Source organism: Archocentrus centrarchus, chromosome 19 (genome assembly GCF_007364275.1).
Source record: "Archocentrus centrarchus isolate MPI-CPG fArcCen1 chromosome 19, fArcCen1, whole genome shotgun sequence".
Classification (NCBI taxonomy): Eukaryota; Metazoa; Chordata; class Actinopteri; order Cichliformes; family Cichlidae; genus Archocentrus; species Archocentrus centrarchus.
The window spans coordinates 5,346,003-5,364,764 of NC_044364.1; the positions used below are offsets into that span (position 1 = coordinate 5,346,003).

Here is an 18,762-nt window from a genome sequence, read left to right on the forward strand (position 1 = left end):
CCTTCCTGTTCCAATATGACTGCACACCAGTGCACACAGGAGCTCCATAAAAACATGGATGAGCCAGTTTGGTTTGGAAGAACTTGACTGACCTGCACAGAGTCCTGACCTCAACCTGATAGAACACAGTCTCCACTCTAATTCATCCCAAAGGTGACAGACACTTAAATTTAAGTGGACAGTTGACTGGGAAGCCAGGTGAGTCCTGTTCCCTCATTATGTCATGACAGTTTAAGTAGATGAAATATCCCGAATTAATTCCAAGTGTCAAACTTGCATTTAGTAGCTGTTCACTGAAACTCTCAACATGAGGTTCAAAGAGATGTCAATACAAATGAAGGAGACCATTGAGCAGTTCTGACATGATTATTTGGACAGATGAAAACAAGATTAGCTTGTACCAGAATGCTGAGAAGAGAAAAGTATGGAGAAGGAGCAAAGCAACTCATGATCTGATGCATAGCACATCATCTGTCAAACATGGTGGAGGAATGTGATGGCACGGACATGTATGGCTGACAGTGGGACCAGGTCACTAGTGTTTATTGATGTGACTGCTGATAGAAGCAGCAGGATGGACTTAAGTGTACAGGGCTGTACTCTCTGGTCAGATTCAGCCAAATCCAGCCAAGTCCATGAGCTCTAGATTTTAGGCAGTTAAAGACCGCAAAGTATTGTTATTGATAGAAATTATTAAAAACCTTATATTTAAAATGGTATTTGTCCAACTAGATTTTAGCATCTGAAAATTGGGATTGTGTTTAAAAATGACTGCAATTCCTAAACAGATAAGCACCTTTAATTAAAGCTAGAAGTGTGCGCTTCAATTATTTCTTAATTGATTGATTTAAAATCCACTGTGGTGATGTACAGATGCAAAACTACAAAAAAAGGTGGACCTAACAGTACCTCTTTTAAGCTGATAAAATTTAAAAGAGCAACAAGATATAGCTAATTAATGCAACTCTCCAAAGTCTTTATGATCTTGTTCAACATTGTACTGATAAAGCAGCAAGAATAATTGTTGTGAAATACAGTTCAGCCTTTGCAGTTCAGAGTTGCTCTCTGCTGATGTTTTGAAGCCCAGATGCAACGCCAAAGACAGCAGATTTAGGCCACGCTGCGTCTGTTTGTGCTTTTAGCGGCTTTCTTTGCTGCACTCTGTTTTTTGGTTGGAGTCTTGTGAATTTTGGATTTGGCTTTGAGCATCTTGACCCGCCGATGGCCGTTGAGGTGCATTGGTTTGGGTTTGGTTGCCTTGGGTGCCTTTGCCGGCTTTGGGGTGACAACAGGGGCAGAGGGAAGACTCTCTCCACCAGTGCAGGCCTTGAACGTGTGGACATCTTTCACCTTTCGACCCCTCAATTCAGGAGGATTGGCACAGGTGGCTCGTACCTTGAGGTTGACTTTCTCAATCCACCTAGATGAAGACGAAAGATCCAAATTAGTTTCTAGTGTTAGTTATTTTACTTTATTTAGGTTTATATATTACAGCCAGTGGGTGTAATACGTGGGCCTTAAGGCTAATCTTAACAGATAAAGATGCATCTTTGGAGATGTAAACTGGTATTTCTCCTATAACTAATAAAATCCATACCCGAGGAACATTTTCACACATTAGAAACTCCCACTGTTGTATCTAACACACTATTGTCCCGTAGCTGTCTTACAGGCGTAGTGGCAATAGGGGGCAGTCACACATTAGAGGGTTGTCTGCGAGATTGACGACCTCCAAAGCAGTGAGTGGGTGGAAGTCAGGCACCTCCTCTAGCTGGTTGCCCTCCAAGAAAAGACTCCTCAACCCAGGACCCAGTCCTGCCAGTGCACTCTGTGACATCTACAGTGAGAGAGATCACATCAGTTTGAAAAGATCTAGATTACTCATAAAAAGGTGCATGGAGTTTATAAAGCCCACTCACTTTCTCCAGTCTCATGTTATCGAGGTACAGCTCCTTCAATGACCTCTCCAGAGGTTTGAAAGCATTTGGTCCGATCCAGCGAATTACATTTCTGGACAGCCTGAGGTCTCTGAGATTCCCTGCCTTCCTCAACGCCTCAGTGGGCACCTCCTTGAGCTTGTTTCCTCCCAGGTGGAGTGTATCAAGGTTGTTTGCCTGGTCCAGAGCCCTGGGCGACACATGCTGAATGGCATTCTCGGTGAGATAGAGAGCTCTCAAACCCTCAGCCCCGGTTATGATACCTGGCTCCAGCTTGGTGATGGAGTTGTTCTCCAGGTGAAGCGCGAGCAGACCGGGCACCAGTTTGAAGGCACCTTTGGGGAAGCTGGTGAACCGGTTCTTTTCCAGATGGAGGTAAGTCAGCTGAGGGAGACCTGTGGATTTAAATGAAAACAAACAAAAACAAAGGTCAGTTTGGATCTTGTTTGAATGCCCACTACAAATGTAATTTTGCCTGTGAAAGACCTTTAAAGGCATCTGGGCTCAGGGATGTGAGGTCATTCTCAGACAGGTACAGGTATATCAGTCCCTTCATCCCGCTGAAAGCTCCTCCCTCCACCTCCACAATTTTGCAGCGCTGCAGGTGCAAGGACACGACCTGTGTGACACCGGGGAAGCTGTTGCTGGGAATGTAGTGGAAGTGGTTGCCGCGCAAGTCCAGAAGACGTGTGTTGGGAGAGAAACCGTGAGGCACTTTAGTGTGACCACGGTTCTCACACGACGAGTGGTGTGTCTCCGCCTGCAGACGGATAGTTAATGGAAATGCAGGACTCAAATTAGACAAGAACACTAACACTTCAATCCTGCACTTCCCCCTCCTGTGGTGGCCCCAGGGGACAGCCACATGAGATGCATTATTTTTCAAATTTCAACTGTAAGACCAGACTGACCAACCTGTGCACCGGTTTGATCACAAGAAATCCTATGACTCAATGGATCCTGGAATGCCAAGAACTGTACAAGATCAACAGGACCCTAAGAGCCTTCATCAGGAACTCAGTGGGAATGTGGAGAACAACACTAGCGGCCAACTTCAACGCAACTGCACAAATTACCATTAAGAGGGAAAAATGGGCAGGTAGAGCAACGTTTGATGTTTTTCTCTATATCTAAAGCTTCTCATCCAGCATCTCTACATTTGTAACATGTATCTCTCACCCTCACAGTGGTCACAAAAGTACAGGAAATTCTTTTTTTAAATCAGTGAGCTTCCGGTGGATTAAAAACTTTGAATTGGGAAATAAGAAAAATCAACTGCTGTTTTTACAGACTCAAGGGTGGCATTGGTTTTCTAATCTCATCCTTAAGGTGTTCCATCATACCCCACTATCACTGGCAAGAGCAAGTAAAGAGGTTAAAGGCAGTTTGGGAAATATGGAAGGCATTAAATAAGGTATAAACAGACATAAATATTTTTTTTCCCAGTGGAAAAGTCCACCTTATATGACCCACTCACCTCACAGACACAGTTGGCCGGACACTTGACTTTGTTTGGTTCTTCGGTAGGTGGTTGTGTGATCCTGGTAGCTTCCTCAAACTCTGCCTTTAGCATGGCTTCCTGACTCTGGCATCTCAGCTCTGGAGGGTAGACAGCATCCAGGCTCTCACCTGAAAGATGGGCCGGTCCTCCACAAGTCCCTATCAGCTTCACTTTGTTATGGATAGCCCACTCTCTGCAGAGTAGTAAAAAAGAAAATAAGACCAAAGTGGCGATTACTTTCCTGGGGTTTCCTGAAGCTGTCATTGCATGACCCACAAAAGCCCACCTGAGTGGACGCAGATAACAGTTGCAGAGGATGGGGTTCCCGGCCAGGTTAAGGCGGGCCAGCTTGGGAGACCCTTCAGCGAAGGGCTGGATGACACGCAGCTGGTTATGGCTGATGTCCAGGTGCATGAGGCTGGGGGAATTTGATACAGCTGTGTTCACCAGGTCCTGCAGGGACATGTGGTCCATGAAGAGGTGGGTCAGCTTGGGCATGGACACCGCCTCCTCTCCCAGGTATGTCATGGGGTTGTAGCTCAGATCGAGACGGGTCACCTCTGGTAGTCTGGATGCAGAAAGTGAGAAGGGTGGAGACACCAGGCATCTGAGTTTAACAAAATATTGTCTGTCCATTATCCTAAAATAAAAAATGATTGGGTTTCTGAGTTTTGTTCTTTCTACTCATTTATATTATACAGTTTTTTTCTTCTTTGACAACCTAAGGATTTTCTACAGCAGAAATAGGACAGTCTAAAAAAAAAAAAAAAAAAAATTACAATATCAACCAACCTAATAGAACTTATGGTGCGGACTAAAGTGAAGGAGGAAACAGCTGGTAAAGACAATAGAACAACAACCTTAAATCTGCATTCTTTGTAATGACCGGCAGGGGGAGACTCTCTACTTCGCTCCAAAAATGCTATAAATAATGTTCAGAAAGTAAATAAATAGTAAAGATAACTAATAACATTATTAGCCACTGGTATGGAGGAGCAATATCTTATAAATATGACAATTAACAGAACAGCAAGAAAAGAATAGATAAACAGTTGAAATTGTTAGCAAATGCCAGTGAATGGATTAGCTGTTAAACTGAGCTGCAGCTTAAACCCAACAAACGGTAATCTTCAGGGAACATTCCCTAAAGTTTCCCCGGTGGACACAATTTGGAGAACATTTCCGAAACATTCCCTGAAGATCCTCTAAAGGTTCATAATTATTAGCTTACTATTTCAAACTAGTAAGTTAGTTGTTATATACAACTGAAACAGCTAACAAAAAAAAATTGAGAAATGGGAGTTAATTTGAACTCATATGAGCAAGAAATGTTTTGAAGAGTGGTGGAAATGGCTTTATTGAATCTGACAAGACTGTGGGGGTACAATGGATGAAGAAGGTTGGGAATCACTGCTTTAAGGTGTGACTCACAGCTTACTACTGTGTAAGCGTGCAACACCCTACGTTTTCAATCAGTTCAAACTATTGATTATCGCATTCAGTTTAAACAAAGCAACAGCCTGAAATCTTGGCGGTTACCAAAGTAATCACCACTTTGGTGAGGTTGAACCGCGATGTCACGTCTTTGTCTTTGACGATGCTATTCTGATGACCTTTTTTTTCACAGTGAGATACAACCTGGATCTGTTTTATGTTAATCAATCATTAAAAAAAAAATTTGAGGGGTATGAAATTTTTTCAGCTTCTGAAATGGGGCTTGTCAGAAAAGGTTTAAGAACCAGTAGTGTGTGGAAAAGACCCAAAGGGCTGTACTTTGCAGTTAAGTAAAGGCCCAGTTTCAATTTTTCTTTAAAGTTTTAAATGTAATTATCTCAAGAAACTGTCATAATTTAGTTTCTGTGTAGATTTGCAGTCAGTGTGAGATTCCTGTTTAGCCTCTCACTTCATACCTTAGTGGCCTTACCTGGTCATGGTCTCAGTGGGGAAGAACTGCAACTCGTTGTGGTCCAAGCTGAGGCGGGTTAACGTGAACAGACCGGCAAAGGCTTCGATGTCCAGGTAGTTCAGAAAGTTGTGACTAAGACGAAGCCACTTGATGTTCTGCAGACCCTGAAAGCAGAGGGAGTTGGCATTTTATTTAAGGCTCCAACAACAGGACACGTTTCTACATCCCTTTAAACTGATTACTGTTTTCCATTTTGCAGTATTTCAAGCAGATGGTTTAGTGTGGCTACCTGGAATGCCATATTAGGGATGTAGACCAGGTGGTTGTGTGTGAGGGAGAGCATGTTGAGGAAGCCCAGCTGTGAGAACGCTCCAGGCTGGATCTCTTCCACACGATTGCGGTCGATCATGAGCTGCTTTAGCGAAGACAAACCATCAAATGACTCCTAGAATCACAAAACACACACAAGGACAAAATTGTACTCTGCTGCACTAAAGATGATAATACCATACCATCTTTATTTATAAAGCACTTTAAAACAACCACAGCTGACACAAAGTGCTGTACATTAAAACGCAAATGAATAAATAACAATTAAATAACTCTTTCGGGTTTAAAGAAAATGGGATTTATACAGTTTAAGTTTGTGAATACCTGGTAGAGGATCTCAATATTGTTGTTGGCCAGGTTGAGGAAGACCAGGCGACCGAGGCTGCGGAAGGCCCCCTCCTTCACCTTGTGGATATTACAGCGCTGCAGTGACAGGTGAGTCAGGTAGGGAGTGTGTTTGAAAGCCCCGGTGGGAAGTTCTTGGATGTCATTACCACGAAGATCCAATTTCACTGTGATCTATAAGGAAAAGAGATTACATATTACAATTTGTATGTGGCTTAAAATGGTCACCTGTTCAACTGCTTGTTAATGCAAATATCTAATCAGCCAATCACATGGCAGCAGCTCATTGCTTTTAGGCATGGAGACATGGTCAGGATGACCTGCTGAAGTTCAAACCGAGCAATAACAATGGGGAAAGTGATTTTAGTGACTTTGAGTATGTGTATTAATATCTCTGAGCATTTCAGAAACTTCTGATCAATTGAAATTTAACTGTATAACCATCTCTGGGATGGCCTGAAAAAGAGAAAATATCCAGTGAGCAGCAGTTGGGTGAAAATACTGTGCTGTCAGAGGTCACAGGAGGATGGCCAGACTGCTTTGAGCTGATAGGAAGGCAAAAATATAACCACTCGTTACAACCAAGGTGGGCACGAGAGCATCTCTGAACACAGCACGTCAAACCTTGAAGTAGCAGAAGACCACACCGACTCCTGTAACTAAGAACAGGAAAGTGAGGCTACAGTTTCACACAAGCTCATGAAAATTGGACAATAGAAGGTGTAAAAGCATTGCCTGGTCTGACTCTCGATTTCTACTGCGACATTCAGATGGTAGGGCCAGAATTTGGCATAAACACATGTAAGCATGGATACATCCTTGAATCTATACCATCAGGAATTAAGGTGGTTCTCACGGTAAAAGGGGGTCCAACCTGGTAGTAGCAAGGTGTACCTAACAAAATGGCCAGTAAGTGTATATCTTTATAGATACCTCATCAATAGTGGGAGGAACTTGGGTCAGGTTCTTGTTGACACAGGTCACAGTGAGCTGGATCTGGTCACAGATGCACTCCTGTGGGCATTTTGCTGTGTGCACCGCAGGGATGCAGAGGAGCAGCAGACGGAGCAGCTGAATCCAAAAGGAATCAAGAAGGTGCATCTAAAGGGAAAACAGCACTCAGTCACTCTTCTAGTCAAGCCACTTAATATGTCAAATTGTAATGTTAAATGTTTAAGGTCCATGCAGAGAAATAATAGATCAGTTACATAATTATTTATTCATGTGTACAGCTTGTTTTCAAAAAGCTTGTTAGACCTTCATGTCAGCTGTCTGAAGTAAACACGCCCAACTTGGGGAAACTACTCAACTTTCAAATAGTGGTTTTACAAACTTCCAGTTATAGAAATAATGACATAAAAGGGGGTGGGGCTTGTTAAAGGGGACGTCATTACAAGAGAGAAGCTGGAGTAATAGTAAAGGACACTGAACACACTCTGGATCTGTTTAAGAGAGCTTAAGTACAGTTTTGAGATACTTTACATAATTATTTGCATTCTGTGCTGCTGTTCAAACCACTCCAATTATCAGGGGCTGAAGTATTTTTACATTTGCTGCCTTAAGCACATTTCATTGACAATTTTGTACTTAAGTATTATAGATGCAAGACATGTAATTGTAACTGCGTATCTTTAAATGAAGAGGAATTATCTCGGCCTGCAAAAAGATTGAAAGCTGTAAGTACAGTAGAATGAAAAGGACTGTCACTCTCAAAGGGATGTTTTACATCTAAACCCCTACAAGCTCTGCACCTTAATGTCTAATGAGGCTCTTGCATTATCATTGACTTCAAACACTATGAGAAAAGGGTGTGTGCTTGTCACATTCATTTATTTTTCCTTTCCAAAGCTTAAGTTAATCAGAAAAAGTCTCCATCCTTCTGCACTTTTTGGGGATTAATGATATTTGGTCAGATTGGTCTGCCATAGTCTTTACTGGAATGCCTTAAAACCACATTCCCATGTTGGATCAACAGTGCTGATCCTCAGGAATGGACATGAAACGCTTCACAGCCCCACACTCGACAATTTGGACTCTGGAAATGTTGACACGTGCAGTGGTGCCATGACTAAACCGTTCTGTTTAAACTGACCGACCAATGACTGCATAACACAAAAGTCAAATTCATCAACTCATTTGTTATGCACACTTGAACGCAACAGCGATGATAAGGTTGGTGCAAAAATATTAAAAGATATGTGAAATCTTACCTTTCCATTGATTCAAACTCTTCCTTCTAAATTAAACTAATTAAAACTCTTCCTGTTCGGTGTGATCTAAAGCAGCGGGGAAACGAAGCTGACTACACGTGTGAGAAGAATAAAATACTCATATTTATCAGGATACCATATTTTCTTTCAGCAACTTCCTGCACAGAAAGGACCCAAGAAACTAGAGACGGAGGAATTTCCTCCGTTCGGGCTGTTTGTCCTCGTCCCCCTGGGGATCAACAGACCAAACCGTGTGGAAGCAGCCGCACCGGCCGCGCACAAAGGCGCACAGTGTCTTTCTCTGCCGGGGTTGTGCCAAAAAGCGTTTCCCCTTAAAATATGTGTTCTCTGGGCAGGAGGCCCAAACTATGATCACTACAAAAAACCTGAATATGATTCAGGTAAAAATCTGCTTGCATTTTTTCAATTCAAGTACTTATTACAAAAAAAAAAAAAATAGAGGTTTGTTATTGAAAAAAACATTTTTATTTTGACGCAAAACAAAATGCGTAAAATAAAATAAAGCGTGTCCGCAGGACTGAATAACCGAGCGTCGGGTAGTAAACTTTCATTCTCCGGTCTGTTCAGATGTTCATCGAACATTAGAGTCGCTGGAGTAAATGTAATACTTTTAAATCTAAATAAAATATTACTATTAAATATATTACATCAATCCTTTTTACGCGCAAACTCACCGTGGCGGTTCTGTCCAGCTGCAGATCGTGACTGGCCGCGCACTCTCTCCGCCGCTCTTCCCCCGGTTGTCCCCCATCCAAAACAAACTCCGTTTATCCTCTTCTTTCACGACTGCTTCTTGCCTACCAACAACTCCGCCTCCACCTCCCACTGCTGCAGTCTGCTCGCTGCGCCCCAGCGTCTGGGTTGACCAAGTCCTCTAACAACGTGAGGTGTTTTCACCTAACTGCCAACACTAAAGACTGTAATTTTCTTATACAGTACTAAGAAATAAACAGGATATATATATATATATATATATATATATATATGCACTCTATCAGCACAGTATAGCACCAAGTCAGTTAAACATCAGGAATATAACATAAACCATTATGAATCATTTCCCCCTACGTTGGTGGTTTTGCAGGTGGTGGCCACAGACCATTGTTCTCTCCTGAAACCTGATTTTTCTCTGGTTTTGCTTTTTTGCTAGTTTTCTTGTCAGTACTGGTAACATGAGACATTATCTGGGAATGCTTCTGATGAAACAGTGGATATTGTCCAGGGGGCATCTCAACCCAAGCCTGGAGCAGAGCATTAGTGAGCTCCAGGACAGTCTATATAAGTTGGTGGTGTTAAATCTAGCAATCCCAGAGGTTCTCAATTGGATTCAGGTGAGGGTGAGTCACTGATTTTAATGCCTTTGTCTTCCAGGAACTGCCTAAAAAAAAAAAAATGGCCGGCACCAGCATATGGTCTGACAATTTCATCCTGGTACCTTAAAACAGTCCGGATACCAAGTGGAGGTCTGTGTGACCCTCTAAGGATAGGCCTCCCCAGCCCATCATTGACCCACTGCCAAATCAGTTGTGCGGGGTGATGCTGCAAGCAGCATTCACTGCAGCATCTCTGGACTCTTTTCACTTATATCTTGTGGTCAGTTTGAACCTGCTGTCACCTTTGAAGAGAACGGCACCAAGGGTGGAAGTGCCGGGGTTGTGCCAAAATGCGTTTCCCCTTAAAATATGTTCTCTGGGCAGGGTTGGATTGGAAAAATGCACGAGTAGCCTGTTTCCAACCCAGAGGTTATTTTCTAGGGTTCTGGCAGTATTCCTGCTGCTGGTTTTATGCCCTTCTACGGCTCTGCCTCCCTGTGTAACAGCACGTGTCCTGGTTTCTCCACACTTGAGTTTGTTTCAGGTAAGACAGCAAACCTTCTTGTCCTGGAGGAGTTGGACTATCTGTGCCATCTGAACAGGAAGCAGGAACAGTCTCAAGCTACCAGTAGCGACAAGAACACTAGCAAAATGAGTTTGGGGGGGGGGGGGGGGGGGGGGGGCAGGAGAAAACGGTCTTTAGCCACCACCTCCAAAACCATTCCCTTTTGGGGGGGTTGTCTTCTTGCCTCTCCAGTGCACCTGTTATCTTCATTTGTACCAAAGCAAAAACATGAAAACACTCAGACACAAACACCCAAGGACACAGCTTTGTTAAACCAATTATATTTAAGACAGAGCATTCAGTACAAATTAATAATCAGGTAAGCCAACATTATCCTGAATGAATTAATGCAGTTCTTATTGTTTGATGTTATCAAGTAGATTATCTAAATGCTATATTCCATTCTCATCACACCACCAACACACACAGAGAGCTATATGAGGTAATACACAGGAAGTTGTGCAGCATAAAGTCATAAGTAACGGCAAAAAAAAAGTGATTCTGGTCCCTGATCGTTGTGATCCTGCAGTACAGATTGGACCCTATAAGCAGCACAATGACGACTGAATAAACAGACTGTCCCTAAAGTTGGTTTTCTTTCCCTTTAACAAAGAATTTTCCACATCTTTCTTTATTTGGACTTACAGATTAAAATAATCACAATTTCTCTCTGAGCACGCCTGAACTAAGTTTTCACAGAAAAAAGTAAAATCAGTAGTTGTACCAATGTCTGCCATATTGGCAGGATTTATTCTACAGATTTCCAAATGCCCATTTTATGTTAATCCAGACATTTCCACAGATATATAAGGAGACTTGTCGGAAATCGATTCTGTTCTGCGTCATGATTTATTTGTAAATTTTAAGTCTATGTATTAAGAAATGTAGACATGTTTTATATTTGCTCCACTTCAGGTTACAGTCAGTTTATTTTAAACACATTAAACTTGTCTAATTGATACATCTTGTTTTTTTTCCCATAATTTGTATCTATTTTCTATAAAAATATAAGTCATAAGCAAAAGTAGAAAAATAAAAATTAAGACATTCTTGGACAGACTCTGTGAAACCTTCATAAAATATCAAGAGCAGATATCAGTGGTTGGACTTGTCCTTTGAGTAACAATCATCCCTGCTAGATTCAAAGGTGAAAAACCGAATGTGAGTGCGGAGTGCGCCCTTGAGCCGGTACTGGCTGATTCATGAGATCAGTGCTGATCGTGGCACCTCCTCTCCAAAGCAGAGCTCAGCCTCTCTCTGGCACTGCCGCACGACTTCAGACCTCCACCGTTCCTGAAGAGTCACAAAATGGTGTGAGGCTGCTGTCCCGTTCATGCAACAGGTCAACATTTACATTTCAATAGGAATAAGATGTTGTGTTGTGTTGATAAAAGATTGCCCTACTTGGACAGGAAGATGTAAAGCAGCGAGGCGTGGTGCTTCGGGAAGTATTCCTGCTGGACAGCATGTTCCAGACATAACAGCTGACCTGGGACCAGCAATGTCCCTTTGATTTTTCCCTCTCCCTGGAAATAATAATAATAATAATAGTAAAAAGATCCACAGTAAATAAAAAGTGTCACTTCTCAATTCATCACATTTAAAAACAGCTTTCCACCTGATCATAGCAGATTTAGCTGAAAACATGCACTTAATAGGAAATTTATACAATAAAATATAAATTAATGGTCGGGATGGTTTTAGATTTTCTAGCATTTTTTTTTTGTTGATTCAAATTCCCCTTCAGTTAGATCCTTCAGACTCTTTAGGGTAAATGTCTGATACTATGGTTCTGTGAATATGGACTCTGAGGAGCATAGCCTGAGTTAACACAGAATGATGGATCCTCCAAGTCCCTAAAATATTTAAATGTCTGTTCTCGGACAGCAGATTTGGAGGCCTGTAGAAACTACAGTTTTGCAGGCAGATGACTGATACGATGTTTACAGCTTCTCATATACAAGGTGCATCATATTCTTTAATAGTGTTTATTTCTCCCCAATCAGGAGAATTTCAGCCAAGTTCAGTGTGATATTGACCAGATGACACCGCTACCACGACACATAATATTGTAACATTATGTGCAAACCTGTAGTGACAAAATGTTTCAATAAAACCCTGTAGCCACACATTACACTCAATGACACTAATAAACAGAGTTTAAAAGAGACAGTTCACCTCTAAATCAGTTTTACATATTCTTACTCTGACCTTGAATTTAATGAATCTAAATGGCATGATTGTATATCAATATATATTCTATATCTTCAGAAATATCATCAAAAATTTCCTTGAAATATTGTGATATAATTTTGAGGCTATATCACTCCGCCCCTGATTGCTACCTACTGTCTTGAGGCAGGCTAGGAAGTGCTACAGTGGAGCGTTACCTTCAGTAGTCCCATCATGACCAGCAGCGTGGACAGGAAGCAGTATGACTGGAGGGTTGAGCCACAGAGGAGCTTCTTCAACACCGCATCTGTGACGCACAGTGATACATTACATCTAAGTGAGGCAGTGGCAAGGTAACTCTGCTACCAAAGAGTTCACTCAGGACTCAAAGAATGAAATGTCTCAGCAGTTTTGAACATGCAAAAGAAGACAACACAACAGGAAAACTACATGTTGGTCTCCTCACTAATAAACAACCCACTCAGTGGAGTTATATATGAGGAATCTCTGTATGCTGAAGACTTATAAAGGTGTGTTGTGCTGTATTGATGTTTGACTGTAAAACGTGAAAGGGGACCTACTTTGCTTTTCCTTATTAAGCAGTATCATATACACTGTTACAATGGTGCCTGCTCATAATTAAAGATGGCCAAAGTTTCTAATAATGAGGACAGCATCTGTGCAGGTGAGGAGGCTTCAGACAGTTTTTCTACTCTTGGCTCTTTATGCCATCAGTGAAGGTTGACATCCATTATCTCAGACACACAGCTCTAGCTGTGAGCAGAGAAGCCCCACCCACCTGCTGTTCAACCCTTGTTTGTGAGGGGCAGCCAATCAGATAAAAGCTGGTTTAAAAGAGGAAGAGCTTGTTTCACATGAACTGAGAGGCTGCACCGAGGCCAAAGTCAAAGAATAGAAAAAGGAAAAAGGAGCAGAATGGGTCCAGTATAAGTGTGACTTATTCACCAATAGTATCTAGAACAGCAGTCTTGGTCTCAGGATCATCACTGTACAAGGAGGCAATTTTCAAAAGGAGCTCAGCCGCTTTGTGTGGCTCAGATGCATCAACCTGGTGAGAAGAGAGAAGAATCTCAACGGGTTAAGCCCAATCCACCACACTTTAAAAAAAAAAAAAAAATCTGGCTCTGTTTAATAAGCAAAACAAACATACTTCACACACTTTGTTTACTATTTAAAAACTTTTAACCTCTTGCTGAAGGTTTGTCCTCATCTCTCCAAGCTGGAGAAGTTTTTCCGCAGAGGGGCAGCTGAGGAAAGAAGTGATCTCTGCCTGTGGACGAACACAAGGACACTGCTGAGAAATCTTGTGGGTTTTTTCTAGTTTGTGCAATGTAATTGGGAGCTGCGTGTATAACAAACAAGTTATTTAACAACAAATGTTCAAAACAAATCAACAGTTACATTAAAGAAAAATCTAGAAAATTTAGAAAATCTTCATCTTACTGGGCTGTCAGGTGATACAGGACTGTCTCCATTTGTTGTTATTCCATTTTCCTTTGTAATTTCACTATACTCCTCATTCTCTTCATTATAGTCGTCACTAACATCATCATCATCATCATCATCATCTCCACTGTCATCTTCCTCATCCTCGTCATCAGGTTCTCCCTCATCATCACTGTGGCAAAGTTTTAAATCATTTGCATGTTTCTGCAGTTAAACACCAAAAACAATTTTATGGATTTCTTAATGCTGCAAAAACATGCATTACCTGAGTGATGCCAGCATGTCTCCTTTATTCATGTTCTCCATAGCTTCTTTCAAAGCCTCACAGCCCTCCTCTCCCAGACAGTTACCTGTTACAGTCACAGACAAAACAACTTTCAAACTCTGCAAACAATAAATGCTTTTTTTTTTTTTTTTACATTTCTGCAGGATTTTTAAAGTCACCCTGGACGTTCTTTCAAAAAAAAAAAAAAAAAAGAAGACAAAGATCCATTTCACAGTCAGTGTGCATACCGTTCAGATCCACTTTCTCCATGTGAGGTTTGTCTGTGACAGCCTGAGCCACCACTAGTGCTGCTGCTTCAGTGATCTCACCAAATGACAGATTGAGCTCCTGAAGAAAAGTTGCATAAGAGAGCACGATAAGATAGGCTGCTGTTGGAAAAAAACAAAAGGACACAGAGCCCCCGTGATCATACACTTGCCTTGAGGATCGGTAGACCTTCTCTCAGGACTGCAGCGAGGGCGATAGCTCCCTCAGAACGGACCAGACAGTCACCAAAGTTGATCACCTGGATGTTCCTGAGGTGCCTCAGAGCCTACAAGGCCAAAGGGACAGGGGTAATAGGTTCAAACACAGTGAATAAAGATCCTCTCTGCTTCTGAAAATATATAGACCTCACCTGTGCCATTGCCAGCGTTCCCTTCTTGGTGAAAGTGTTGTCATTGAGGTTGAGGACTCGAAGTTCTGGGTTATGTTGCATGGCTGAAGCTAATGCCATCACACCTTTGTAGTTTATTCCATTCTGGGGCACGTGAATCTCTTCAAGGCTGCCCATCAGCTGACATGAAAGAGAGAAAGAAAGTGCATCATTAAACATAAATGTCTTCTTTCCCCCCAAAATCAACAGTCAATAATATTAAATCCACCAAGATATATTTACAGTAATATGAAACTGAGAAAGCTGAACTCTCTAATATTCTGATGTACTGATGTAGTTGGGTGGGTTGTACAGGTATATTTAGTATTTTGTGACTTATTTTAGCATTACTCATTTTGCAGAATAAATTTACTAGTGAACAGTTACTCCTATTTTAAAGTTAAGTGACTGCTAAGTAGCTAACCGAGCCCCTTCTCATGTTGGTGGCTGACCCGATAGCTTTTGCGGCACTCCTCGATATAATTTAACTATGGCTCCAGAAATTCTCGAGTCATGGTCGGACAGGCTCCACTGAAAGGTCCAACTAGAACTTCAGGCAGCCGGAGAACTGATTCATGTGCCTATCCACTATGCTCACAGAGAATTCACAGAACAAGAACTGGGTGTCTGTCGGACAAACAAGAGATCAAAAACTAAACTAAAACTAAAGAAGCAGTTGATTATTTTTATGTTGCTGTTACAAAGCATTTACTGTATTATTTAATAATTTAAGAAAATGGTGTGCTTTCTTTTGTACCCATACATGCACAAACCCACTACCACCACAGGTTCAGAGTAATCAGTCATCCCCCCAATGCACTGAAATGAACAGGAGGCTAATCACGACAATGATTTCAGGAAAGGTCAGTTCCTTTGGACATGAGTTTTTCATACCTTAAAGGCCTTGGCCAAGGCGGTAGCTCCTTCATTTTCCAAGCGGTTCCTCCCTGCCACGAACACTCTCAATCTGAGTGGAGCTCCAAGAGCTGATGACTGTCTGTGGCACTCAATCAGGGCTTCAGCCAAGATCTAAACATACAAACATGGCCACTGTTTGAACCACAATGCAGCAATATGAGAAACATGTGTAGGAGCCTGCAGTTTTATCCATAATTTGTTGGTCAAAAAAAAAAAAAAAAAAAATCACAATTTTTGTAGTTGTTGCTCTGTAAACAACCACAATGGATTCCAAATCAAACAATCCGGGTGTGTTTGAAGTGCAGATTTTCACTTTTACTTCTAAAGGTTTTACCAAAAGTTTTGCATTAACTGTTTAGGAATTACTCATTTTTATACACAATCCCCCATTTTCAGAGGCCTGCTTGTTGGTCAATTATCCAATATCAGTTTTGGGCAATTGACTGACCAGCTGGGTCACTAGTGTTTATTGATGATGGGACTGCTGATAGATAGGACGAATGGTGAAGGGTACAGGGCTGTAGTCTCTGCTCAATTTCTGTTAAACCCCTTGAATAAAAGATGAAAGTCCGCACTTCAATCAAATCTTGATCATTTAAATTTAAAATGCTTTGTGGGGATGTAAAGAGGCAAAACTAAAAAAAGTATGTCTTTGTCCAACAATCTATGGATCTAACTGTAGTTTTTTGAGAGCTCACCTTTCCTCCACCAATCCCCATACCACAATTGTTGAGCCTTAGCTCTCTCAAGGTATGGCAGGAGGGGCTCTTAAGTAGCTGCTCGATTCCTTTGACACCGTCTGGCCCAAAGGCATTATCACTGAGGTCCAACTCAGTCAGCCTGGCCCCCGCACTCATTATTGCACTGCCCATGGACCTCTGATGACGGCACAGAAACAGGCAAGAATGTAAAGCACATGAGATTATGGGTGTATAAAGACGTACTAAATACAAGGAAATACTCAGCAAACTGATGAGATATTTAACAGTACAAGAGTATGCAGGAATGGACTCTTCCTTTAACTAGAAGTGTAACTCAGCAGCTGTAATTCTCACCAGGGCTGGTGGGATTTCAGAGCGCAGTCTTCCAGTGAACATGTCACTCCAGTAACATCTCTAAAAGACAAAAAAAAAGACGACATTAACAGAATGAAAACAGCATCATACTGCAGGGGAGTGGCATGGCTTCATTGCTGTAAGAACAGGCAGATAACCCCAAATATTAATGCTTCTTACACACATTGCATTTCTTGGAACAAAGCCCTTTCAGTTTCTTGTTAACACTTTATTGTATATTTAAGCTGGAATTATGGCAGTTATGTACTTGAAATATTAGCCAACTGAAAAATGTTACTAAAAATTAAAACCCGATGATAAATCATGCTTTCCTCCGAATGGAAATGATGAACTAAAAAAGCACCTGAAGCATGTCTTTGCTCTCCAGTGCCTTGGCAATGGCTTGGGCTGCCTCCACTCCCAGAGTGTTTCCTTCGAGGCATAGCGCCCTCAGACCCTGGTGCTGCTTGATGTCGAGGGCCAGCTGCTCCACTGAAAGCACAGATCACGCTGTCAGGTTTAAGATGAAAACAAGGATCGCCCTCTCATGTCTACACCACACAGGCGTGAATACCGGGGCGGGGGAAGAGCTGAACCTTCTCACCTGATTCTGCGTTGTCAAGCTTCAGTCCAAGGCCTTTATAGCTTAACTCTCCATCACCAACATGGGTCTTGGAGAGAGCATCAGCCAGCTGAGCAATGTCATCTGAAGCCATAGTGACTCTAGCCAGTCACAAATTAGACAAAAGGGAGAAGGGCCACATTTTATAAGCTTAATCAGCAACATAAATATGATTAAATACAGGCGTGGACAGAAACCGGCCAAAACAATGTTCAGTAAGAGCTAAAAAAAGAGGAACATTTACCTTATTTTTAATGTCAAAACAGGGGGGAAAACTATCAACAACCAAGTTAGCTACTTAGCTTTACCTACGCTAACAAGTAGAAGTGCGTAACAAGAAAACGCTGGCAGAGCTTAATAACACTGAGCGTTTACTCCGTCTGTTTGAGCGGGATTCTCGTGTCTGTGAGACGCACACCTGTGTTTAGAAAGCAGACGACGGTCCATACAACAGAACCTTACCACAAAACTAAACTTTCCGGGGAAATGAAGTGCCCACACGCCGGTCCTTCCGCAAAGCGCGCCGGCCGCTCAATAATGTGACGTCCAGCCCGGGTTTCTTCTTCGTTGATTTAGTCAGCGTCCGAGAACTATCGCCATCTGCTGTTTGCTCCTGACCTTCGCCTTCTTACACCGAGCTTTGAGTGTTTTCCTTCTCTGTCTTTAAGACACTGAAGATATCAGGAGATTTCAATTATGTTTCTCTCTCCTCATACCGGACTCCGGAACAACTCTAATCATCCACTTTATAACATCTTTATGGAACACATAATATCACTGGAAGACTGGAAGACTCCTCTCTCCATTGTAAAATGGAAAGATACAGAAAATAATTCATACCTAGCAGATGAGGTATGTCAGACATATGAATGTCCCTCTGGGATCAATAAAGTTATTATTGTTCTTATTCTTAAAATAGCTGAAATGTTCTTTGTTTCTACAAGGAAGTTCAGGGTTGTTTGAGGAATTTGTAAAATGTTTGCAAGCTCTAGTTTTGCTTTGTAAGTCAATGTGCAAGAGATTTCTTTACCATCTTTATTAGAAAGTTCAGGAAACCAAAGACCTCCTCAAAGGACACCCACAGTACTGACAGGACAGAAGGTGACCCACGCATGCAGACCTCTGACCCTTTCATGCCAGAATTTAAAGACACCACCTGTACAGGTGGAGACGGCTAAGAGCCGCTTCTGTGAGGAAAACAAGGATAATGACTCCAAATGTCTAGGTGAGCCCCCTAAGGAGCTCGAGCACAGCCTCCTTGATGACCTCATGAGCAGAAATAGCCCATGGAACCAAATTGTATGTAGATAAAAATGTATATATGTATTGCTGCATGTTTTTATTAATTTGAGTTTATATATATGTATATATATCAACCAGGTCATCCAGAAGAGGCACAAAGACACTAGTCTTTTATATATTTATTTATTACCTATAAATTCCTTTTGTGTTTGTTGATTTGTAATATTTTACTTTATTC

General features: G+C 41.8%; 2 protein-coding genes across 3 annotated transcripts; both read right to left on the reverse strand.

Moving 5' to 3' along the window:
- Positions 1–77: 77 nt before the first annotated feature.
- chadlb (chondroadherin-like b) lies at positions 78–8,994 on the reverse strand. Its single transcript, XM_030755453.1, has 11 exons — positions 8,925–8,994; positions 6,953–7,120; positions 5,999–6,193; positions 5,634–5,789; positions 5,363–5,508; positions 3,725–4,006; positions 3,415–3,631; positions 2,424–2,697; positions 1,920–2,332; positions 1,671–1,837; positions 78–1,420 (listed from the first exon to the last, which is right to left on the reverse strand). The coding sequence occupies exons 2-11, from the start codon at positions 7,118–7,120 to the stop codon at positions 1,111–1,113; spliced, it is 2,328 nt and encodes a 775-aa protein (XP_030611313.1). The 5' UTR covers positions 8,925–8,994; the 3' UTR covers positions 78–1,110.
- A 1,849-nt stretch (positions 8,995–10,843) lies between these two features.
- rangap1b (Ran GTPase activating protein 1b) lies at positions 10,844–17,827 on the reverse strand. 2 transcript variants are annotated; one of them, XM_030754936.1, is made up of 16 exons: positions 17,745–17,827; positions 17,265–17,383; positions 17,025–17,152; positions 16,661–16,720; positions 16,304–16,483; positions 15,582–15,716; positions 14,670–14,828; positions 14,472–14,585; positions 14,281–14,380; positions 14,033–14,117; positions 13,765–13,939; positions 13,508–13,591; positions 13,267–13,369; positions 12,519–12,607; positions 11,533–11,654; positions 10,844–11,421 (listed from the first exon to the last, which is right to left on the reverse strand). In XM_030754936.1, exons 2-16 carry the CDS (start codon positions 17,374–17,376, stop codon positions 11,337–11,339), a joined length of 1,731 nt encoding a protein of 576 aa, XP_030610796.1. In that variant the 5' UTR covers positions 17,377–17,383; positions 17,745–17,827; the 3' UTR covers positions 10,844–11,336. The 2 variants fall into 2 exon arrangements, with proteins under 2 accessions (XP_030610796.1, XP_030610797.1); XM_030754937.1 differs by having other exon boundaries at positions 17,527–17,807.
- Between the last annotated feature and the right edge of the window lie 935 nt (positions 17,828–18,762).

Excerpts from the sequence above, each read along its gene's own strand:
- rangap1b (XM_030754936.1), bottom strand. The coding sequence starts at position 17,376 with ATGGCTTCAGATGACATTGCTCAGCTGGCTGATGCTCTCTCCAAGACC. Across the intron at positions 17,153-17,264 it reads GCTTGACAACGCAGAATCAG|TGGAGCAGCTGGCCCTCGAC; the intron begins GTGAGAAGGTTC and ends CTGTGCTTTCAG. Across the intron at positions 14,586-14,669 it reads GAACGCTGGCAATGGCACAG|GCTCTGAGGCACCTCAGGAA; the intron begins GTGAGGTCTATA and ends TTGGCCTTGTAG.
- chadlb (XM_030755453.1), bottom strand. The coding sequence starts at position 7,120 with ATGCACCTTCTTGATTCCTTTTGGATTCAGCTGCTCCGTCTGCTGCTC. Across the intron at positions 5,509-5,633 it reads TCCCTAATATGGCATTCCAG|GGTCTGCAGAACATCAAGTG; the intron begins GTAGCCACACTA and ends CTCTGCTTTCAG. Across the intron at positions 3,632-3,724 it reads TGTTATCTGCGTCCACTCAG|AGAGTGGGCTATCCATAACA; the intron begins GTGGGCTTTTGT and ends ACTACTCTGCAG.